The 25,305-nt window shown below is 39.4% G+C and overlaps 2 protein-coding genes across 2 annotated transcripts; both read right to left on the bottom strand.

Moving 5' to 3' along the window:
* Positions 1–1,012: 1,012 nt before the first annotated feature.
* Positions 1,013–4,826, bottom strand: LOC131938750 (sorcin). The gene is made up of 7 exons (XM_059296895.1): positions 4,638–4,826; positions 3,254–3,598; positions 3,011–3,138; positions 2,490–2,564; positions 2,326–2,400; positions 1,985–2,156; positions 1,013–1,637 (listed from the first exon to the last, which is right to left on the bottom strand). Exons 1-7 carry the CDS (start codon positions 4,662–4,664, stop codon positions 1,599–1,601), a joined length of 861 nt encoding a protein of 286 aa, XP_059152878.1. The 5' UTR covers positions 4,665–4,826; the 3' UTR covers positions 1,013–1,598.
* Positions 4,827–8,033: 3,207 nt separating this feature from the next.
* LOC131938739 (uncharacterized) lies at positions 8,034–19,091 on the bottom strand. Its single transcript, XM_059296878.1, has 6 exons — positions 18,603–19,091; positions 17,925–18,016; positions 16,890–17,060; positions 11,885–12,020; positions 11,368–11,497; positions 8,034–8,119 (listed from the first exon to the last, which is right to left on the bottom strand). The coding sequence occupies exons 1-6, from the start codon at positions 19,074–19,076 to the stop codon at positions 8,034–8,036; spliced, it is 1,089 nt and encodes a 362-aa protein (XP_059152861.1). The 5' UTR covers positions 19,077–19,091.
* Between the last annotated feature and the right edge of the window lie 6,214 nt (positions 19,092–25,305).

The following is a 25,305-nucleotide window of genomic DNA, read 5'->3' as shown; positions in this document are numbered from 1 at the left end:
TTAGAGTGGGAAAAAACAATTCACAAATTAAAATTTTACAAATACTGTTGTACAAGATATTGTTAACTTGTTATTCATGTTTTTAAACTTTTTTTTTGTTGTATTTTATGGGTATTCTTGACAGTGGTTTATTAATATAGAAGCAAATTGACAGAAGTAAGTTATGTCATGCTTCTACAGGCCCATTAGTTGCAACACTATTTTAGAATCATCTTGGGATACTGAAGTTATTTAGAAACAGCACTTAGATCCTGGAGACTCTGAAATTCTAGGAGAAAAACAATTCAAGAAGATTTCTGGGATTATAAAACTCATCAAGTAAAGTAAAGCAGTTATAAACAGAACACTTTTTATTCAAATGTAAAATGTTTTAATCATATACTGTATATAAAACGTGCATCTCTGGTTTAATTTCATTCAACAGTTTACACTTAATAGAATTTAAATTTTATCAATCGTTATTCAATTCTGGTTACAAAACAGCAGCTCTTGTGTGTCGTTTATTGAATATAAATAACACAAAATAGCAACATCAAAATAATAGTAACATAATTATATAATATTGTTATATAATTATAAGTATATCAAATTGTAGCACAATTTGTTGGTAAAACTAAATATTTTAGAATTTTGGAGATATGATCACAAAAAAGTCTTACATTATAATTATAAACACCTAAAGTAATAATTATTACAAAAAGTATTGAGAACTATTGAATGAGAAGATAAAAGCATGTTATTGTTACATCAGTAATATAAATAAGTAAAATATCTTGAAATAAAAAAATAAAATTGTGTTTACATGTGTCTAAAACTTGTTAAAATGATAATAAGCAAACATAGGAACAGCTTGTATATGTGCCAAATAAGGAATGTTTTGAGCCATGTCATCACAATCAACAAATAAACAAACAAGAGTAAACAACAAATTATTGATTTCTATTATATTTTACAAGGAAGATGCTTAGAGGATTTGAATTGATTTTTAGCACAAACCAAATGTGCTGTTGTCATTCATGTGTAGGGCTACAGGGGTGACTCAACGAGCATAAAAGATACTAAAGATGTGGTAGAACCAAAATCAAAAGTTCAACAAGAGAAAGGAAAGGAAAAGCATTTACAAGAAAATTTAAAGTAATTAATGAACTACTTTGAACCCTAGTTTTAATGCATTTTGTTTTATGTATATATCTACTGATATTGGAAAATTAATGCATCCAATTACAAGGCAATTTGAAGATTTAAAATTACAGCAGTACAAGTAACATCAGGATTTTTTTTTTAAATGTGTATGTGTAGTTACAGAAAAATGTTGAAGTTAAATAGTGGTGGATACAAATAAAAGAAAATTTAAATAGAAACAACTAAGAAATAAAGCCTACACAATTTTTATAACATGATTTATAAAAATCATACACACATCAACAATAATTATCAAATATATTTATGTATAAATAAATCTGTCAAAAGTAACTGACACATTTATTACCTGCTGGCCCAGTGAAACAAGACTTGGGGATGATCAAACATTCTTTAGGGTGCCTGGACATGAATTCCATTTCAAACACTCACTCTTATTTTCCCTGTTAATTTTCTATTTATTTGTTTAATGTAGTATCCAGTGCCATCACAAGGAACTGAGGAAATATCAATAAACTTGTTAAAATTGTCATTAAGTTGAAATATAAACATTTGGAAGAATAATTCAAATTATCAACAACAAAAAAGATGTGGCTAAATATTACAATCAAAAGAACACTTTGACTTGTTTATTTTGGAAGTTGAAAAGATTGCACACACTTAGTTTTAAAACCAATATTTTTGTTGTTTGGTTTAAGCATTTAGTTTAAAGTTAACAGATTAAACTGATTAGTTAACATATATTTTCCGTTAGAAATACAGCCAGTGAACGTTGAGTATTGGTGCAAAATATATTCAGCTAAGTTCAATACAACTGAAAAAGAAATGAGTTATTCCTACAGACCTCTTCATAGCCAATGTTTATCTGGCCAGTTTGATTGACATCTTTTTCTCTAAATTTGTCTGTTAAAGACTTGAGCATAACGCAAGCTTGAATGAAATCATCAAAATTTATACAGTAGCCACCACGGTTGCGGTCAAACACTCGTACAACAACTTGACTGAACTGTGGGGATCTGCAAGTGAAAAAAATGTGTCAATAATGCTATCTCACATAGTGAAGTTGTCAAATATTGATTTGTTAAACTATTAATCATAAGGAGAGTTGATTTTATATTTTAACTGTTCATTACATTTTAGCTGATAATTGTTTTCTACAAGGGTAAGTATTGTAAAAAATCTTACAGTCTATAACCAAATGTCTGTAAAGCTGTTCCAAGCTCATTAGCATCAATGTTTCCAGATCGATCAGTATCAAATCTTAAGAGAACAAAAAATACATGAATGAAAGAAAAAAAAACTGGCCATTTTATAACTATCTAATAAAAATTAATATTTAAATAATTTACCTATCAAAGCAAGCTTTCCAATCTTGAATATATTTCCACAGAGCAGCAAACTCATGAATGTCAATAGTTCCACTTCTACACACACAAAAAAGAGAATGACATAACAGCATATAAGCTAGAATATCTCACTCTACATATTGTTAAAAAATTATAATAAGAAGAGTAAAATACAGGTTAACAATGTTTTTATAAACAGTATGAATGAAGTTCTAATCCTACTAATCCAAACTTATTTTGGTACTTCCTCCCCTTCCCAAAATGTTAAAAAGAAATATAAATGAAGGGGGGGGGGGGGGGTGCTTGATATTTAACTGTATGCATATTTTAAAAACAGTAATCAGCTTTTTAAAGTTTTTGGCCTGTTTAGATAAAAATTAACCATTTATTTGGTGTTCCTGGCACCTGACTGGTGAACATAAAAAAAAAAACATCCTGATCTGTTGCCACTACACAATTAAATACATACGGTTAAAAGAATTCTTATACCAGTTTCAGCTAGTTGAGTGAATTAATATTTGTACCTGTCTTTATCAAACATGCCAATCATAAGTCTACATGTCTCAGGATTAAATGGAGACCAGTTCCCATTCATAAGTGCTTGCTGTAACTCTGTCGCTGTGATCTTCCCTGAACGGTCTGTGTCCACTGACTGCAATTTTATTAAACAATAAAACCGGTTAAATAAGAAAGACAGTTTTTCCTGAGAGCATAGAAAGTTAAATAATCTAAAAGGATGTTGCTAGGGAAATAAATATCAGTCTGACCTGGAACCAAGTCCATAGCTCTGGACTAACACCAGCAGGCATCCCACCTCCACCATAGCCACCAGGGGCAGCACCAAAGTTCCCTTGAGCACCATATCCTCCCTGTTGTTGAGCACCATACCCTCCTTGCTGTGGGGCTCCATATCCTCCTTGCTGAGAGGCACCAAAAGCAGCCCCACCATAACCAGGGGCTTGGCCTGGCGGAGCACCGTACTGAGGGGCCTGACCCATGTGTGGTGCTCCAAACTGTGGTGCTTGTCCTCCTGGTTGGCCAAATTGTCCAGCTGGGGGTTGACCATACGCTGGAGGTGCCCCTCCTTGTCCAGCTCCTTGCCCATAACCACTCTTAGGTTTTATAAAACAATTAATAAAGTTTATTAAATTTTTTAATGACAAACCTAATCATTAGAATTCAAAACATTCTCATTTAATGTGGGAGCAGGATGTTATCCCTTATCAAAATATGGAAGTAGGAAATTACCTCCAAACCATTTAGAGATAGATACAGATATGTTTGGTTTAGGGAAAGGTTAAGATTAGGGATCAGAGTTTCTTTCAGGCATCTCTTCTGAGTGGCAGTGCCACCCCCACCACAACCCAAAAAGCATGTCCACCGCCCCCTGGTGTGAAATGGAATATAATTTATTTAAAAAATATATATTTAACCAGTGTGTCACTGTTTCCTAGATTTGTTAGTTAAATTTAGTCTAACAATGAATTTTAATAAATGAATGATAGTGTATTAGCTATAGATCAAACTAAAGCAAAGATTTCAATTTTTTTTAATATTAAAATTTTTTTTTTTTTTTTAAAAATGGAATGTATCAATACGCAATAATTTAATTTATGTCATACTCTACTCTAGTCTACATTCAAATAGTCATGTCATATTAATTAAATACATACAATACAATATTATATAGAATCTAATGCCTATTAACTAGTATTAACTTAATTTGAGAACCTAATTAAAACTAAAATATAGGCCTACTTTTTTTTACCATTATTATTGTATGTATGTAGATCTATGTAATACTAGTAATAGTAAAACTTCTAGCCTAGTCTAGTAAATATTAAATATAATTTTATTCAAATTAGGCCTATTATTAAAATATTAATTATTAATGATCCCTGTGCCTGTGGAAACATTAACACAGATAAAAAACGTCAACTTACTTACATTATCTTGAGTCTAGATCTACATTCTTATTCTACATCCTTAAACTCAACTTTGTTTTGAAATCAGAAATTACATGTAAAAAAACAGTCACAGTCACATAGGCCTAACTAAAACTACTACTAACTAAACTACTAGTGAGTGAAATCTAGTCTAAAAATCTAAAATCATTAATAATTTGCCTTAGGCCTAAACGTTTTAACTTACATATTGTTGTTGTCCACCCCAAGACATTTTGTTAATAATATACGCCTACAGTCAAAATATTGAACTAGAATATAGGTTTAGAGTCTAGAGATCTAGCGTAAATAAAATGAACAATCTACGTTCAAGTATCATAAGTGTTGTAAGATTTTTTTTCTATGACGAATAAGGAAATGTTAGGAAGTCTTTTGAATGAAGATACGTAAGTTGGTTAGGGTAACTAACACAAATAACAGGCCCAACAAAAATTACAGAGACAAAATGTGAACATACAGACTAGCGTCCTAGATCTAGATCAGTGTTTCTTCCAGACTTTTTTCTCCGGGGGGGGGGGGGGCACTTGAAATTTTCGGGGGGGGGGGGGGCGGTAGACTTTCTTCTAGGGGGGGGGGGGGGGCGGACACTGTTAAAAGTTTATATTTTCTATATAAATTTCATTTCGTTCGGGGGGGGGGGGGGGGGGAAGATGCCTGGAAGAAACTCTGATCTAGATCTAGATCTAATCCAGATCTAGATTCTATCTTTGTCTAGATTGCATATCATATATGATTTTTTTTAAAAACATATTGAATTCATTATTCAATAGTTCTGTTCTAAGTTAAGATTTTAATATTTGAAATCAATTTTAGAAATGATTGTTTATAACCAGGTAATGTTCATGAACTCCAAAATAAAATGCTTCATAGTGTAGTTGTTTTTATCTTCTGTGGTGTGTATTGAAATGTAGATCTAGATCTATAGGCCTACAACATTGTCATAGAGAGGATGGGATGGCATCAGTAAATAACGTCACATAGCAAGAGAAAATGATTTCAGATATAAAATAACTGTGATAACATCATTTCGAACTGTGATTGGGGGGGGGGGGGGGTCTTATAATTTGTAAATTATATTTTTTAAGGCGGTGGGGTTGGGTGTCCTGATTTTTTTGTAACGAAAGTAAATCTGCTAAAATTGCGAGTTCAAATTTCTCCGGGGGGGGGGGGCACTTGATATTTTCGGGGTGGGGGAGGCGGACTAAATTTTCCAAACGGGGGCGGACATTGATAAAAGTATATATTTTCTATAGAAATTCCATTTCGTTGGGGGGGGGGGGGAGTCCCCCGAAGAGATGCCTGGAAGAAAATGTTGCCAAGTTGAGCGATTTTTTGCCTGGCAAAACTAAATGAAAACTTCCCTAAGCTGCATGGAGATGGAAAATAGAAGAACACCACGCTCTCTCACTGTAAGTTGTAGCAACAGATTTCTGAGCTAGTGTCTGAAAAGCAACAACAGAGGTCACGCTGATATGCCGTAAATATTCATAATTATGGGGGGGTTTTCGGTGTGAAAATCATATTTCAATGGTTTTGTTTTTTCAACACAGTGATGTTGATGCGCTGTTCATTTTGTGCATCAGTAAAATATATTATTTTCCCTATTAAGAATGGTTTGGAGAATGCATACTAGGCTGGTAGGGTTCGGTACCTCGAATAGGGTTAAGAAACATTGCTGTAGGGCCTGTACTGAAGACTGGGTTAACAAGTTTTGTAAAATAAAAGGAAAGCGAGACTAAAACAGTCTAATGTGGAAAACGTGAAAACGTCATTTGTTGATGGCAGTGTTTCTCCCAGACTTTTTTTCTCCGGGGGGGGGGGGGGGGGGACACTGTTAAAAGTATGTATTTTCAATATATAATTCCATTTCGTTCGGGGGGGGGGGGGGGGTAGTCTTTCTTCGTCACAAAGCCTGGAAGAAACACTGGTTGATGGGATAGTGAGGTGGAATTATTGTCTGAACGACTGCCATGTAATGCAGCGTGTTGTTGCAGCTTTTGCCGCAGCTTTCCTGACACAATCAGCCATTGTTTTTTTTAGCCCTACCTACCCTATGTCGGTGACAGATCGCGGAGAACAACTTAAACTTCCGGCGAAATTATTTTTGCTCCAGCAATAATGAGCAGCCACAAACGCCGAATACGTGTTTGCAATTTCTCAATTTAAAAAAATTATACCCATGAACTAAATTAAAAAAAAAACTAATGGGAAAAAAATGATTAATTAGTCTGAAAAAAATTGTTTTAAATACAATGATTATATAGCAGTCCCCTATTGTACATCCTACTAATAAATATAAGACATCTATTCGAGGGGGGCTCAGCCCCCCCCCCCCCCCCCCCCCCGATGGAAATGGAATTATTATGGAAAACATACTTTACGAGTGTCCGCCCCCCTCCTCCCCCAAAAACTTCAAGTGCCCCCCCCCCCCCCCCGAGAAAAAGTCTGAAAGTGGCAATGTAGACTCTCGACAGTTTGTACTTGAATATAGATAAAAATAAGAAAATGGCGCTGGATGGGGCACGTCTTAAGAATGATCCAGATGATATTGCAGGAATGGCGCTAAACAGGACGCCTCAAGGAAAATTAAAGCCAAGGTAGACGTGGAGACGCACAGTGGGAAGCTGCCGACAGAGGCAGGACTGTCATGGGGGACTGCCTGGAAAATTGCCGGTGACCGACAAAAGTGGAGGGGGCTTTCTGTGACGGCCCCATGTGTCTTGGGTAAAAAAGGGAAAAGAGGATAAAAATAGACTTTGAAAAATGTTAAATAAGACAAAACAATGACAAGGTGTTGTATGACATACATACAAACAGATAATTTCATAGACGTAACTTTAAAATGAAGTTAATAGAAATTTAAAATGGTTTAGCTCATTTATTTTGAAACAAGTTATCACGAAACAACCGCGTCCATGAAAAAGTGCGCGAATAAGGTTACTCTGGTCATTTCAGAATTTTCCGAATAACCAAATCAACTGTAGTTACATTCAATGTACGCACGGAAGCAGAGTAAATACCGAGATTTACTCTCCATATAACGTTATAGTTGTATTGATTTCTGACGACGGTCTCACAGCCAATTCTAGAGGGAGTGATCTTGAACTTGAATATACTTTTTTTTTTTCATAAAAGGAACAATGTTTGCATTAGATGGGAGTTACATCCCCTTGTTGTTCCAAGATTTCTGTAGGGTTGCTGTTATGTTGGGTTATAGAACTTGAATGTCACTGTGATGGTGGTCTCGCTGTTTGGACTGGTCACCGCAGTTGTTAGATGAGAGGTGTTTGCTAGTGACTCATACTTTTCATTGCTCATATGTGTAGAGGTGCTTTGACCAACACACTAAAACTGTATGGTGCCATGAACTTGGGACAGTCAAGGTAGAGGTTGGATCAAGCTATAGGCGCCCTAGCAATCGCTGGTATTATCAATTATGATCTTTTAAGTCTGTTGGTTATTATCACATTTTACGTTAGTCAAACTTTCCTGGGATCTGTATCCGTTAATCAAACTCTCCTATCTGTATCCGTTAATCAAATTCTCCTTGTATCTGTTAATTAAATTCTCCTATCTGTATCCGTTAATCAAACTCGGATCCAATGGTGATGCTGATGTCACCAGGCTGTATAAAGGTCGAGTGGTACCACAAGTTGGTGTCGAGAATAACTGGGAACAGACAGAAAATAACACATTAGATTATATATATATATATATATATATATATATATATATATATATATATATATATATATATATATATATATATATATATATATATATATATATATCATATATATATATATATACCTCGTTTGTTAAAAAATAACGTATTTCTTCCTAAGACTATTGAGTGTGTATCGTGAATCATCTCGTATTCCACAGCATCTGTCAACATGTCTGAAGGTAAATATTTATGGGAAATTACATTTGCATAGCTTCTCTTTAGTTTTTAGCAATCTAGAGAAAATATGTTGGTCGGAAGCCATTTTGAATGTCCACGGGACAAACAAAGGTCATTGTGAAGGACTGACCCAATGTGAACTGACCCAATGTGAAGGACTGACCCAATGTGAAGGACTGACCCAATGTGAAGGACTGACCCAATGTGAAGGACTGACCCAATGTAGACTGACCCAATGTGAAGGACTGACCAAAATAAAAGTAATGGCGCGTTGAAAAATAAAATACTAAAATGACGTAAAAAAGACTCAATTTAAAAATGACAAGGACTTGATCTCAACCCTTTAAGAAAGACATCGTGTTAAAAAAGAACGCCTGTGTCCATTATGTTGGTGAGAGCTTACAGATCTACATCTCATTTTGAGACTGACAATACATGTTGAACACAGGATATAAACTTAAGGGATAAATGTTCAACACACGATTTAAACTTACGTAATACATGTTCATGGGACGGCGTGGCCTAGCGATAGAGAGCTAGACTACTATGTCCCTCAAGTCCGCCCAGCTCTGATGGGTAACTTACTAGTGATGATGTCTCTGAAGCAGATGAACTCTACTTCATCTACCCCATGTATCTTGGACACGAACGGGAAAGGATGATGAATACATGTTCAACACACGATATAAACTTAAGTAATACATGTTCAACACACGATATAAACTTAAGTAACAAATGTTCAACACACGATATAAACTTAAGTAATACATGTTCAACACACGATATAAACTTAAGTAATACATGTTCAACACACGATATAAACTTAAGTAATACAAGTTCAACACACGATATAAACTTAATTGATACATGTTCAACACACGATATAAACTTAAGTAATACATGTTCAACACACGATATAAACTTAATTGATACATGTTCAACACACGATATAAACTTAAGTAATACATGTTCAACACACGATATAAACTTAGTTCAACACACAATATAAACTTAAGTAATACATGTTCAACACACGATGTAAACTTAAGTAATGCATGTTCAACACACAATATAAACTTAGTTCAACACACGATATAAACTTAAGTAATACATGTTCAACACACGATATAAACTTAAGTAATACATGTTCAACACACGATATAAACTTAAGTAATACATGTTCAACACACGATATAAACTTAAGTAATACATGTTCAACACACGATATAAACTTAAGTAATACATGTTCAACACACGATGTAAACTTAAGTAATACATGTTCAACACACGATATAAACTTAAGTAATACATGTTCAACACACGATATAAACTTAATTGATACATGTTCAACACACGATATAAACTTAAGTAATACATGTTCAACACACGATATAAACTTAAGTAATACATGTTCAACACACGATGTAAACTTAAGTAATACATGTTCAACACACGATATAAACTTAATTGATACATGTTCAACACACGATATAAACTTAAGTAATACATGTTCAACACACGATATAAACTTAAGTAATACATGTTCAACACACGATATAAGATATAAACTTAAGTAATAAACATGTTCAACACACTATATAAACGTAAGTAATAAACATGTTCAACACACGATATAAACTTAAGTAATACATGTTCAACACACGATGTAAACTTAAGTAATACATGTTCAACACACAATATAAACTTAGTTCAACACACAATATAAACTTAAGTAATACATGTTCAACACACGATATAAACTTAAGTAATACATGTTCAACACACGATATAAACTTAAGTAATAAATGTTCAACACACGATGTAAACTTAAGTAATAAATGTTCAACACACGATATAAACTTAAGTAATAAATGTTCAACACACGATGTAAACTTAAGTAATAAATGTTCAACACACGATGTAAACGTGAAAAATGTTCAACACACGATATAATTTATATATAAAACTTAAGTGATAAGTTAGGGCGGGGCGGTACAGCTAGATGGTTGCATTGAAAACCATGGCGGCGTTAGCTTTTCTAGAATTAAACAGAGTTGCTGCCCTTGGGAAGGAATTCCATTTTTGTCAGCTTCAATTCTAGGCCTATATCCAAGATATAAACGGATAAAAGAGGGGAGGGGAAAATGAGTGTATGAATGTTGCGAGACAAATGAGATAAAATGTTTTCCCTTAATGGAAGTTCTCAGCTTTTTTTTTTTTTACATTTAATCTTATAACAACATAGACGCGTCTTATAGCCGTGGATTTTTAGATTTCGATTTCATGAATCAAATCAGCACTGTGAATAATCTAGAGGAGAGATTTCAACTTTATATACACATGTAATGTAGTCGTTTTATATAGGCCGATTTATAAATTCTTTTATAAAATATAATCCGCTGTACATAATCGTGCGGGACGGCGAGGTCGAATAGTAGAGCATGTGGCCAATAACCCGAAAGTCTCAAGTTCGAATTTGTAGAACGTCCCTGAGTCCACCCAGCTCTGGTGTGTACCTGACTCACGTTAGGGAAAGTAAATGCGGCTGAGACATAGTGGGCAGCAGGCTACTATTAGTGTATTAGCCTGCTACCAGCCTACTATTAGCCGGCTACCACCCTATTATTAGTCTGCTACCAGCCTACTCTGGCTGCTATTAGCCTGCTACCAGCCTGCTATTAGCCTCCTACCAGCCTGCTATTAGCCTGTTATTAGCCTGTTATTAGCCTGCTACCAGCCTACTCAGGCTACTATTAGCCTGCTACCAGCCTACTCAGGCTACTATTAGGCTGCTACCAGCCTACTCAGGCTGCTATTAGCCTGCTACCAGCATACTCAGGCTACTATTAGCCTGCTACCAGCCTACTATTAGCCTGCTACCAGCCTACAATTTGCCTGCTACCAGCCTACTAACAGCCTACTATTAGCCTGCTACCAGCCTACAATTTGCCTGCTACCAGCCTACTAACAGCCTACTATTAGCCTGATAGTGATACCAGCCTACTCTACTCACAGATGTCACCAGGTTCGACTATGACGGTGAGTGGACGACACGCATGGCTACACCCGGGGCTGGGTATGAGAGTCCAGTTCTTGGTCCCCGACAGCTGGGCTTGCCAAGATGGCCGTCCTACATAGTCGATCTGAAAGAGAATTTAGTTCCAGATTAATGGATAAAATGAGATTATCACCTCGCTATCTGCAGGTGTCATGAGATTATCAGCTCGATATTTTCAGGTAACATAAGATTATCAGCTCGATATTTGCAGGTAACATGAGATTATCACCTCGCTACCTGCAGGTAACATAAGATTATCAGCTCGATATTTGCAGGTAACATGAGATTATCAGCTCGATATTTTCAGGTAACATAAGATTATCAGCTCGATATTTGCAGGTAACATAAGATTATCAGCTCGATATTTGCAGGTAACATGAGATTATCGCCTAGCTATCTGCAGGTAACATGAGATAAGCACTCGCTACCTATAGGTAACATAAGATTAGCACACGCTAACACAAAGACTTACGTGTAATGCTGCCCCCTGACCGGGCGAGCCCATGAAGATCCACAACAAGTACTCGTTCTCTGCGCCCTTGGGTAGGAACTGCATGCTGCCCAGATGGGAGCGTAGTGTGTTAGCCAGTGTGACGTCACAGTTGCTCCTGGTAGACAGTCACAAAACAATATCAGCCAGGTAAAGAAGTTGCTGCTTATAGTTTGATTTCATCCCACATCTCCCCGATTACCTACCATTCCACATCTCCCCAATCACCTACCATCCCACATCATCAGTTACCTACCATCCCGCATCTCCCCGATTACCTACCATGCCACATCTCCCCAATTACCTACCATCCCACATCCCCAGTTACCTACCATCCCACATCCCCAGTTACCTACCATCTCACATCCCCAATTACCTACCATCCCACATTCCCAGTTACCTACCATCCCACATCTCCCCACTTACCTACCTTCCCATATCTTCCCAGTTACCTACCATCCTACATCATCAGTTACCTACCATCCTACATCCCCCAATTACCTACCAACCCACATCTCCCCAGTTAACTACCATCCTAAATCTCCCCAGTTACCTACCATCCTACATCATCAGTTACCTACCATCCCACATCCCCCAATTTCCTACCATCCCACATCTCCCCACTTACCTACCATCCCACCTCTCCCCAGTTACCTACCATCCCACATCCCCCAGTTACCTACCATCTCACATCCTCAATTACCTACCATTCCACATCCCCAGTTACCTACCATCCCACATCTCTCCACTTACCTACCATCCCATATCTCCCCAGTTACCTACCATCCTACATCATCAGTTACCTACCATCCCACATCCCCCAATTACCTACCATCCCACATCTCCCCAGTTAACTACCATCCTAAATCTCCCCAGTTACCTACCATCCTACATCATCAGTTACCTACCATCCCACATCCCCCAATTTCCTACCATCCCACATCTCCCCACTTACCTACCATCCCACCTCTCCCCAGTTACCTACCATCCCACATCCCCCAGTTACCTACCATCTCACATCCTCAATTACCTACCATTCCACATCCCCAGTTACCTACCATCCCACATCTCTCCACTTACCTACCATCCCATATCTCCCCAGTTACCTACCATCCTACATCATCAGTTACCTACCATCCCACATCCCCCAATTACCTACAATCCCACATCTCCCCACTTACCTACCATCCCACCTCTCCCCAGTTACCTACCATCCCACATCCCCCACTTACCTACCATCCCATATCTCCCCAGTTACCTACCATCCTACATCATCAGTTACCTACCATCCCACATCCCCCAATTACCTACTGTTACGGGCCAGTGGTAGGTTAGTTTAGAATAGGTTAGAATAGTCTAGAACTAGGGGAGAGTGCCTGTGTGAGTGGAGTTCACCTTACTGTGTAGTTACCCTTGTGTGTTTATGTCTTGTAATCCCAAGGTCGAATGCGGGTATAAAAGGGGGAGTGAACGATTGTGGGGGGCAGTCAGCGGGTTAGTAGCGGTTAGGACGAGGGCTGTTCTGGTACGCTTGAATGCATTGAGACGAATAAAAGTAGTGAAGTTAAACACGAAGCGTTGTTATTGATTTGAAATGAACCCAGAACGTAACAACTGGTGGCCAGTATGAATCAAGTAGAAGCATAAACTGGATGCTGTCCTGTCGTTTGCCTGATGCTGTCCTGATGTTTGCCGGTTGCTGTCCTGATGTTTGCCGGTTGCTGTCCTGATGTTTGCCGGTTGCTGTCCTGATGTTTGCCGTTTGCTGTCCTGACGTTTGATGGATGCTGTGGGGATGCCGTTAGCCCGACGCTATAGCTGTTTGACAGAGTATGTAACAACATCGACTGAGAGTTGCAAAATTTTTTGTGATGTAGAATGGTTGAGATATGAATAGGAGTCATAAACCAGTGTAGCCATAGAGCGCAGGTTGACTCAAATTTTTTGTGATGTAGAGTGGTTGAGATATAGGTAGGAGTCGTAAACCAGTGTAGCCATAGAGCGCACAGGGTGGACTCAATTTGATTTTGTTAGTGATGTAGAATGGTTGAGATATGAGTAGGAGTCATAAACCAGTGTAGCCATAGAGCGCAGGTTGACTCAAATTTTTTGTGATGTAGAATGGTTGAGATATGAGTAGGAGTCATAAACCAGTGTAGCCATAGAGCGCAGGTTGACTCAAATTTTTTGTGATGTAGAATGGTTGAGATATGAGTAGGAGTCGTAAACCAGTGTAGCCATAGAGCGCAGGTTGACTCAAATTTTTTTGTGATGTGGAATGGTTGAGATATGAGTAGGAGTCGTAAACCAGTGTAGCCATAGAGCGCAGGTTGACTCAAATTTTTTGTGATGTGGAATGGTTGAGATATGGGTAGGAGTCGTAAACCAGTGTAGCCAGAGAGCGCAGGTTGACTCAAATTTTTTGTGACGTAGAATGGTTGAGATATGGGTAGGAGTCGTAAACCAGTGTAGCCATAGAGCGCACAGGGTAGACTCAAATTTTTAGTGATGTAGAATGGTTGAGATATGAATAGGAGTCATAAACCAGTGTAGCCATAGAGCGCAGGTTGACTCAAATTTTTTGTGATGTAGAGTGGTTGAGATATGAGTAGGAGTCGTAAACCAGTGTAGCCATAGAGCGCACAGGGTGGACTCAATTTGATTTTGTTAGTGATGTGGAATGGTTGAGATATGGGTAGGAGTCGTAAACCAGTGTAGCCATAGAGCGCAGGTTGACTCAAATTTTTTGTGATGTGGAATGGTTGAGATATGGGTAGGAGTCGTAAACCAGTGTAGCCATAGAGCGCAGGTTGACTCAAATTTTTTGTGATGTGGAATGGTTGAGATATGGGTAGGAGTCGTAAACCAGTGTAGCCAGAGAGCGCAGGTTGACTCAAATTTTTTGTGATGTGGAATGGTTGAGATATGGGTAGGAGTCGTAAACCAGTGTAGCCAGAGAGCGCACAGGGTAGACTAAAAAAAATTTTGGTCTGGGAAGTTCTTAGATTCGGTACGATGCAACTGGGTGTGTATGATTTTTTCTTTGTTTGTTAGTTACACGGATGATTTGTGCTAGCTCGAAATTGTGGCAGTTCTGTATATTGTCATTATGTATTTCATTGTATATACAATCTGTCATATACATTCTTCGGAATGTATATTTTTAACTTGTGTATGTTTTTTGTGTATGTATATTTTTAGCGCAATTTCCATTCTGGAGAATTGCGTTTATTAACGCGTCATTTCTGGATGGATGGATGGATGGATGAATGTATGGATGAATGTGTGTCCGGGCTTTAAGTCGTATCTCCTCCTCAACGAAGCAATATCGATGACTAGTTCCAAAAGCAATTATGTTAAGCAAGTTACAAGAATGAGCATAGGCCATAAAAATTCCGGGTTTCTTTCATGTATTTCCCGGAAAAGCCAAAAAAACCTCGAAAAAAAGCAGTTTTTGGCTCATATCTCGTCAACCAGACCACTTAGCGACTTGAAACATGTACCAATCGATTCCTGCCATAATTTAGAGCAATATTGCCGAAGAAAGTTTTCAAAAATATCCTCTCGTTTGGTCACAAATTTTAAAATTACAAAAACACCTACAAACCGATTGTTCTTCTAGCTTGAACGCATCCCAGCATTATACGTCAGAGCTATTTTTAGATAACATAAGGAAATTGCGCATAAATGTCACTAGACTTTTTTAATTAACTTGTTTAACTAGTGTATGTGTATGAAAGGCTTTGTGTTTTTTATTTAGCTAGGTTTTGGTAGTCAGTATTTGTAGTTATTACTACAAATACTTAGGTGGGGGGTAGTGTTACGGGCCAGTGGTAGGTTAGTTTAGAATAGGTTAGAATAGTCTAGAACTAGGGGAGAGTGCCTGTGTGAGTGGAGTTCACCTTACTGTGTAGTTACCCTTGTGTGTTTATGTCTTGTAATCCCAAGGTCGAATGCGGGTATAAAAGGGGGAGTGAACGATTGTGGGGGGCAGTCAGCGGGTTAGTAGCGGTTAGGACGAGGGCTGTTCTGGTACGCTTGAATGCATTGAGACGAATAAAAGTAGTGAAGTTAAACACGAAGCGTTGTTATTGATTTGAAATGAACCCAGAACGTAACACCTACCATCCCACATCTCCCCAGTTAACTACCATCCTACATCTCCCCAGTTACCTACCATCCTACATCATCAGTTACCTACCATCCCACATCCCCCAATTACCTACAATCCCACATCTCCCCACTTACCTACCATCCCACCTCTCCCCAGTTACCTACCATCCCACATCCCCCAGTTACCTACCATCTCATATCCCCCAATTACCTACCATCCCACAACCCAAGTTACCTACCATCCCACATCTCCCCACTTACCTACCATCCCATATCTCCCCAGTTATCTACCATCCTACATAATCAGTTACCTACCATCCCACATCCCCAATTACCTACCATCCACCATCACACATCTTCCCACTTACCTACCATCCCACCTCCTCCAGTAACCTACCATCCCACATCACCAGTTACCTACCATCCCACATCTCCCAGTTACCTACCATCCCAAATACCATCTCTTCCCAGTTACCTACCATCCCACATCTCCCCAGTTACCTACCATCCCACCCTAGTTACCTACCATCCCACATCTCCCAGTTACCTACCATCCCAAACACCACCCCACATCTCCCCAGTTACCTACCATCCCGCATACCATCTCTCCCCAGTTACCTACCACCCCACATACCCAGTTACCTACCATCCCACATCTCCCCAGTCACCTACCATCCCACATCTCCCCAGTTACCTACCATCCCACATCTCCCCAGTTACCTACCATCCCACATCTCCCCAGCTACCAACCATCCTACATCCTCAGTTACCTACCATCCAACATCCCCCAGTTACCTACCATCCCACATCCCCCAGTTACCTACCATCCCACATCCCCCAGTTACCTACCATACCACATCCCCCAGTTACCTACCATCCCACATACCACCTCTCCTCCCCCTCTCTCCCTGCTGCCCTGTCCTCCGACATAGCGAACACATCCTCCAGACTGCGAAAGTCAGTGCCATAATAAAAGAACTGGCAGTTACTTTGTTCCGCTAGAATCTCAGGATTCGATGTGTACAGCTCTTTGAAAAATTGAAAACTGAAACAAGAGAGTTTTAAAATAAATCGGGTGATAATTAGAAACAAAATCTTCAGCCGTGTGGGCGGGAAATGTGACAAAAAAAAACAATTAACTTTTCTAACAATTGTTTTTCTAAAACCCACATTAAGGGTTATTGATTCTTGTGGTCTCTAAATTTAGATGCTGTTTAAAAAGGGTAAATGAAATTAAAAACCATTTTTTAATAATGTTGCTGACAGTTAATGTCTTAAAATAAATATGCTGAGTGTTTTTAACTGTTCTGTGTTAGATAATGATGGTTGAATTAGCAGGGTGAAAAGTAAATCTGATGTATAAGACAGTCAGAGGATCATTTGATACAAGAACTCTTTGTGTCTGGTATAACATGATGGGTTCATTTACATGAGGGCATTGGGGAATTGACATGAGATTCTTGATAAATAGTGAGGTACATTTCTACCTGAATGTACTGCTGACAACCACAACCTTACCTGAATGTACTGACAACCACATCCTTACCTGAATGTACTGCTGACAACCCCACCTTACCTGAATGTACTGCTGACAACCACAACCTTACCTGAATGTACTGACAACCACATCTTTACCTGAATGTACTGACAACCACATTCTTACCTGAATGTACTGATGACAACCACATCTTTACCTGAATGTACTGCTGACAACCACAACCTTACCTGAATGTACTGACAACCACATCTTTACCTGAATGTACTGATGACAACCACAACCTTACCTGAATGTACTGCTGACAACCACATCCTTACCTGAATGTACTGATGACAACCTCAACCTTACCTGAATGTACTGACTGACAACCACATCTTTACCTGAATGTACTGATGACAACCCCAGCCTTACCTGAACGTATTGACAGCCCCCCAGTCGCGACACGCCCCCTTGAGCAGTACCGGTACAGCACCATAGCCTGACCCCAGAACGGCCTGAACGTACTGATGACAACCCCAACCTTAAATTGAATGTACTGACAACCCCCACCTTACTTGAATGTACTGATGACAACCCCCACCTTACCTGAATGTACTGAAGACAACCCCAGCCTTACCTCAGTGTACTGATGACAACCCCAGCCTTACCTGAATGTACTGACAACCACATCATTACCTGAATGTACTGACGACAACCCCCACCTTACCTGAATGTACTGACGACAACCCCCACCTTACCTGAATGTACTGATGACAACCCCCACCTTACCTGAATGTACTGATGACAACCTCAACCTTACCTGAATGTACTGACAACCACATCATTACCCGAATGTACTGATGACAACCCCACTTTACCCAAATGTACTGATGACAACCCCCACCTTACCTGAATGTACTGACAACCACATCCTTACCCGAATGTACTGATGACAACCCCACTTTACCCAAATGTACTGATGACAACCCCCACCTTACCTGAATGTACTGCTGACAACCCCCACCTTACCTGAATGTACTGCTGACAACCCAAGTCTTACCTGAACGTATTGACAGCCCCCCAGTCGCGACACGCCCCCTTGAGCAGTACCGGTACAGCACCATAGCCTGACCCCAGAACGGCCTCATCCCCGGACACCTGCGACAACGCCGAGACGTGGGTCAAATTCTGGCACTGGTCACATGAGAAATACGGCCCTGTCCACTCTCTCAACAGGCTCTTGCTAATTAAGCATTTATCGTTGTAGATGTAATTAATTGCACTTGATTGTAAGTCCAAAGCCAGCGTCACAACTACCAAGACGACTAATGTTACCGCGATGATAAACTTAAAGCGATGACGATACAGATGGAACAGTTTGGTGTGAAAATAAACCAGTCCAGCTTTTGGAAGGAGTTTTTTAAACACCAAGAATGTTGAAGAGGGCCGAAAAAGGTGGTATATTTCATCGTCTGATAAACCAAGTTTTTGGCCTCGTTCCTTCAGGCGTCGAATCTCTCTTAAGACCTGCACCTCATTGATGGTTACACACAATCGTTTGCGACGTTTCTTTGATTTGTCCATTTTTTTCACGACTTTGTCACCAGGGACAATCGTATGTTAGTATAACGTGAAATGGTTGTTTTCGGGATTTTTAAAGTTTTCTTAAAGAAACTTTTGCTTTCCTTGCGGTTGAAAGAAACAGTAGAAAACTGTAGACGTAAGCAGAAAAGTTATCTCCCTTTAATGCTGTAGGATAGTAAATTAATTCCCCTTTTTTTTAATTAAAAAAAACAATTGGTAACGTCCGTTTACTGAAATAAATGGAGTAAAAATTCACACATTTTTTTTCCAAAAATTAGAATCACTGATGTTAAAAAATAGAAATGTTTGAGACTTATTTAAAACAGCTAACGTAAACGTGTTCGGAATGGAAATTCCAACGTGAACCAGTTTGTCATTTCATCGGACTGGCGGCAGAACTCATTACATCTCGCGTCTGCTAAAGGCACGCGCTGAACAAATGCTGACGTCAGCAAACGACCAGTGAGCATTTCACTTGAACCAGTAGCATCTTGTCAGAAGGTAATTTTTCTCTCCCTTGAACTTTGAACTCGCTCTGTGCCAGAGAGAAAGCCTTGAAGTGACATAGTATCAGCCAATCAATAACGAGATACTCTGAAGCCGTAATTGTACTTTCCACTCTTTGAGTTTCTATAGCAGGGCCATTTTTCTCATTCTTTTTTTTTTCTTGCTTCAACTTCCTATCCTTAAGGAAACAAGAAATGTACAACGATAATTTTTTTTTCAAGATAGATTTTATTGACCTAGCAAATGGGAGTTTGATGTGGTAGCCAGTAGCTAGAGGACACGATCTAAAAGTGGCTACCTAAATCAGGCTGAGAGTCATTTAAGTAGCAAACTGGTGATTGAATTTATTGATTATAAAATGTCTTGCTTGCTTGCAGGAACTGACTCAACACCTCCCACACACCTCACTTACCACCCCGCACAACTTTTCTCCTTGCGTACACCTCACTTCTCCTCCACATCTTTTCCCCTCACCTCAAACATCACTTCCTACTCTCTACTTCCCACTCACACACATCACAATTCACATCCCTTCGCCAACACCTTCCACCTCCACCCACATCACTTACCCTCTCAACACATCACTTACCCTCCCAACACATCACCCAACACATCACTTACCCTCCCAACACATCACCCAACACATCACTTACCCTCCCAACACATCACTTACCCTCCCAACACATCACTTACCCTCCCAACACATCACTTACCCTCCCAACACATCACTTACCCTCCCAACACATCACTTACCCTCCCAACACATCACTTACCCTCCCAACACATCACTTACCCTCCCAACACATCACTTACCCTCCCAACACATCACTTACCCTCCCAACACATCACTTACCCTCCCTATCACCTTTGCGTCTTCCTCCGCACCTCACTTTACCTCACCTTCACCACATATCACCCCACCACATATCACTCCCCTCCACCCCACATCACTCCCCTCGACCACCATATCACTCCCCTCCACCACATGTCACTCCCCACCACATATCACTCCCCTCCTCCACACCTCGCCCCCCCCCCACATCACTTCCCCCCTATACCCACCCCACACTTAGATGTTCTCTCTTCCATCCCATTATTTTCCTGGCTTGATTACAATTGCCAGCAGAACCTTTCACGGTCACGTGACCTCAACCTGTGCAATAAACAGATTAGGCAGACTTTAACGCACCAGTGGTTCGGTGCTATTGTTCTGGTTGGTGCAGGCACGTGTCGATTGGACAATCTCGTTCTTGTTTTGTTTTTTATTTCATGTTCATTCAATCAAATTACGGATATCAATCTCTGAGCGCAGTTATTGTCTAAGTAACAATATTGGCAGTACTACAGGGCAGTAGGGCACTAATAGCCGCACTACAGGGCAGTAGGGCACTAAGAGTAGTGCTACACGGCAGAAGGGCACTAACAGCAGCACTACAGGACAGTAGGGCACTAAGAGCAGTACTACAGGGCATTAGGGCACTAAGAACAGTACTACAGGGCAGTGGGGCAGTAAGAACAGTACTACAGGGCAGTGGGACACTAATAGCGTTACTACTGGGCAGTGGGGCACTAAGAACAGTACTACAGGGCAGTGGGGCACTAAGAACAGTACTACAGGGCAGTAGGGCAGTAAGAGCAGTACTACAGAGCAGTAGGGCACTAAGAGCAGTACTACAGGGCAGTAGGGCACTAAGAACAGTACTACAGGGCAGTAGGGCAGTAAGAACAGTACTACAGGGCAGTGGGGCACTAATAGCCGCACTACAGGGCAGTGGGGCACTAAGAGCAGTGCTACAGAGCAGTAGGGCACTAAGAGCAGTACTACAGGGCAGCTGTGAACACATCATCACCACCTAAGAGATTATGTTTTGTCAGGAGAGTATGTGTGTTGTGAAAGGATTGTGTATTGATAAAAGAATGTGACTTTACGACTTGAGTGTGGGGATGTGACGTTTTGTAAGACAGGAGGTGTAGGTGTAGTTAGTTTTCGTCATGTCGTGCTGTGGGTGGGGTGGAAGCTTTAGTATCTTCGTTGTGTATGTCTCAGGAATATGCAGCCAAGTCTTTTCTAGAATATGGATGTTATCAACTGCATGTTAGTTTAGTGTCAAATAAGACTAACATGGAATTACATAGGCAATCGTGTTAAGTTTCGCTGTGAAGTGGTGTTAAGTAATGCAAGACTGAAGAGTGAAATCCAAGATAAAAAGAAACAATTCTTAACACAGGTTAGAAGCTCGCAGAATTACAGCAGAGCAGCACCACACAACATCATCACACACAATCACTACACAACCTCACCGCACACCAACACCACACAACCTCACGCACACACCAACACTACACAACATCACACACAACAGGGCTACACAACATCACCACACAACAGCATCGTACAACATCATCGCACAAATGCACCAAACGACTACACCACGATCGTACCACACATCTGCACCACACCACCCTACCACACACCATCACCACACATCTCACAACAGTACCACACATCAGTACCAGTCGAGATGACCACTTCAGTCAAAATACTCCACGAAGGTCTAGAACCAGAACGTTGATCGATCGAGGGGAAAGAATGTAGAGATCAAAAACATTTTCTCTAGTAAAGAAAGCCGTGTGATGGAGCTCGCTTGCAATTACAGGTTTTTTTAAAAAAATGTCGTTATTTTAAAAGATTTTTTTTAGGCAGCTTTCTCGTACGACCTTTGAGTTTTCACTTTTAAGCTGTTTCTAGAGCCTAGGACCAACACCCTTAATATACGAGAACATTATGGTAATACCTCCTCCCCCACCCCCCCCCCCCACCCCCCTATGTATGCTTTGTGTGCGTACGTATGCGTGCGTATGTCCCCTGTATGAATTACAACTTTCACCCGATAGCCATGAAACTTTGGGAAGTTGTTGAGAGTGCTCCTGAGAAGGTTTATGTGGGGGGAAAAGTTTAAGTTTCGGAAGGGCGGCGCCTCGACAGGGTACGATTTGACGCACCGGGCTTTCCCGTGAGCTCTATGGCGCCTACGTTTGTTTTAAGGAGTGCGGTACACTATGGATACGATGGGTTTTTTGTCGGTGAGGGACATAATAGCAGCGGCGTCATAAGGACGGGTGTCGCCCTTCACCCTCCCTATTTTATCATTTTAGTAGCCAGGAAAAAACATTATTTTTAACAGTAAATGTAACGAATTATTTTTTTTAAATGTTGGTATCACTCCGCCAAAAGGTGTCACTTGGTGCGGACCGCATATAAAGCCCCGCCTTATGACGATACTGCCTAATAGACCTAGAATTTTGAAATTAAATTAGTTTATTTGGAGCCGTTTTATCAAACATGTATTATGTGTTCTATATTGAGAAAAGTAACACAAAAATGGAACGATAGGCAAATTGCGTTTACAATGCCGAAACCTTATTTAAATTAACCGTGAATTAGACCAATGTAGAAGTAGCTAAGAAAATAACCTTATATATAACCAAATTTATGCTAAGGGGTCGTCCATAAATAACGTCACATTCGTAAGGGGGGGGGGGGGGTCCGTAATTTTGTGACGGTGTGTGATGCGGGGGAGGGGGGGTTCAGATGGTGCGACGTCACACGTTTGCATTATAAAAAAGCAATGTTAGAAAATGAATCTTAGACGTTAGTTTGCGTTTTAGAAAACTGTTTTAATAAATTGTAATAGGAATCGATTAAAATACTCTATTTTGACAGAGTTCAGACAAGATTTTGGAAAAATATCGATGTTTAAAAAAAAATTCAACTGCAATTTTGAGGGGGGTTGTAGGCTGAGATGTGACGTCATTTTAAAGGTGGGGGGTCTGTCTTTTTGTGACGACGTGTGACGGAGGGGAGGGGGGGAGGTAAAAATCGTCAAAAAAAAGCGTGATGTCATTTATGTGACAAATTTACCCCCCCCCCCCCCCACACACACACACACCGTCACATTGTCCACAAAAAGGCAGCCCTTTCCCTAAAATGTTACACATCAGCCTACATTCCTCACCCCCTTCTCGTAATAGCAGGTAATTGTTTTTAAAACATTAATTTCATTCTAAAATATTTACTGAGCTCGGTCAACATATAGAATCTAGTATAGTAATCAATTTCTAATACAATTTGAAAAATAGCATTTTTAACGCGAGTTAACGGCTTCTAACATTACTTTTAAAATATTTTTTTTTTAAATGCATCTGTTTGACATCACACTTTCTGAACATTATATGGACCATAAAAATTTGGCTATATTTGAATGGAGAGCTGCCAGCAGCTATAAATATACTATTTAGGTCAAGATAGCGAAGAAAAAAAATAGAACATACTCACATGATTTATAGTTCAAGGTTTAAATTTCAGTAGCATAAGTTGTTTAAGTTTATTTGACCCCTGCTAAGCACTAACGTGTCAAAGTGTAGTGGCAATTTGGCACATAAAGCCTTGTCTAAATGATATTTTTGTCTTAGACAAAGTTGGCACAGAATTTTTAAATTACGTTGTCGTATGCAGTTGCCAGTTAGTCTGATGTTTTATAACTTTACAAAGTTTAACTTAGGAGATGCCTGGAATAAACACAAAATGTATTGATATTTATCTAAATTTTAAAGAAAACTACGAATTTTAAAACTAGAATGCAAACTCAGTCAAACTGCGTTTTGGAGAGCGAAAATGACTATCCTCTTTATAGCGTCGGAACTAAAATAGAACTTCGTGTACATAAAGGCATAGACACAGTAGACCTAGTAAGTTCTACATTCAAATAGTAAATTCAATTTTCTTTAAGACTGTCAGAAATTTTTTAATTCGTTCACATGACATAAAAGAAGTCGATGCACAATTTCATCAAAATATGTAACTTTTAAGGGAGACAAAAACAAAGCAATCATTAAGCCATATCAATAATTTATATATCAGTTATATGGATACTCAAAGCATGACTAGCCTAAACGACAAGGGGGAGTCTATGCCGCCACAATGACATTTAAAATTATTTTATTGAACTGAATCGTTTAACATTAATTTAAAAAAATTTGATAATCGTTATCAGTGGCGTAGCGAGGTCAGGTGTCACCCGGTGCGGCACTTAATGGTGTCACCCCCCCCCCCCCAGAGGCGTAGCTACCCTTCCCGGGGACAAATTTTCGATTTGCAACCCCCCCCCCCCCCCTTCAAACTTTCGATTTTCACCCACCCTTAAGTTTTTCTCTATATATTTTGCTGTGTCACCCGGTGCGGTCCGCACCCCCCGCCCCCCCTCGCTACGCCCCTGATCGTTATGAGAATTGACCAGTCAATCGAATGGTTTCTAAACTATTATAGATCTATTATTTCGGCAATTTCATTGCTAAGGGAAACAACTCAATGAATAAACCAATAGATGGGTCTGGCTAAATACTATAGTGATTACTGTCGTTCTGACTATATTTGTTGGAGATACAAAAAGGGAATGTAAGAGGGAAACGTCATTTCTATAGCCCATAGGGGGCACCGTCCTACATCATCTTAAACTGTACAAATAATTAAACCCATCTTAATTAGAAGCTCTATGACGGATTAATTTTCTGGTTTATGAGTAAGTTAGTTATCAGTCACTTACTAATACTATCTCAGTGTAAGCATACGTATAAGTACATTGCAAGTAAGAAACAGTTTTTTTTTTTTTAAATTTGGGGTATTAAGGTTAACTACTAGGACAAATGAAGCTAACAAAATAAG

This window comes from Physella acuta, unplaced genomic scaffold (genome assembly GCF_028476545.2).
Source record: "Physella acuta isolate Inbredline_101_S28 unplaced genomic scaffold, ASM2847654v3 ptg000256l, whole genome shotgun sequence".
Classification (NCBI taxonomy): Eukaryota; Metazoa; Mollusca; class Gastropoda; family Physidae; genus Physella; species Physella acuta.
This window is presented reverse-complemented; position numbering and strand designations above follow the sequence as displayed.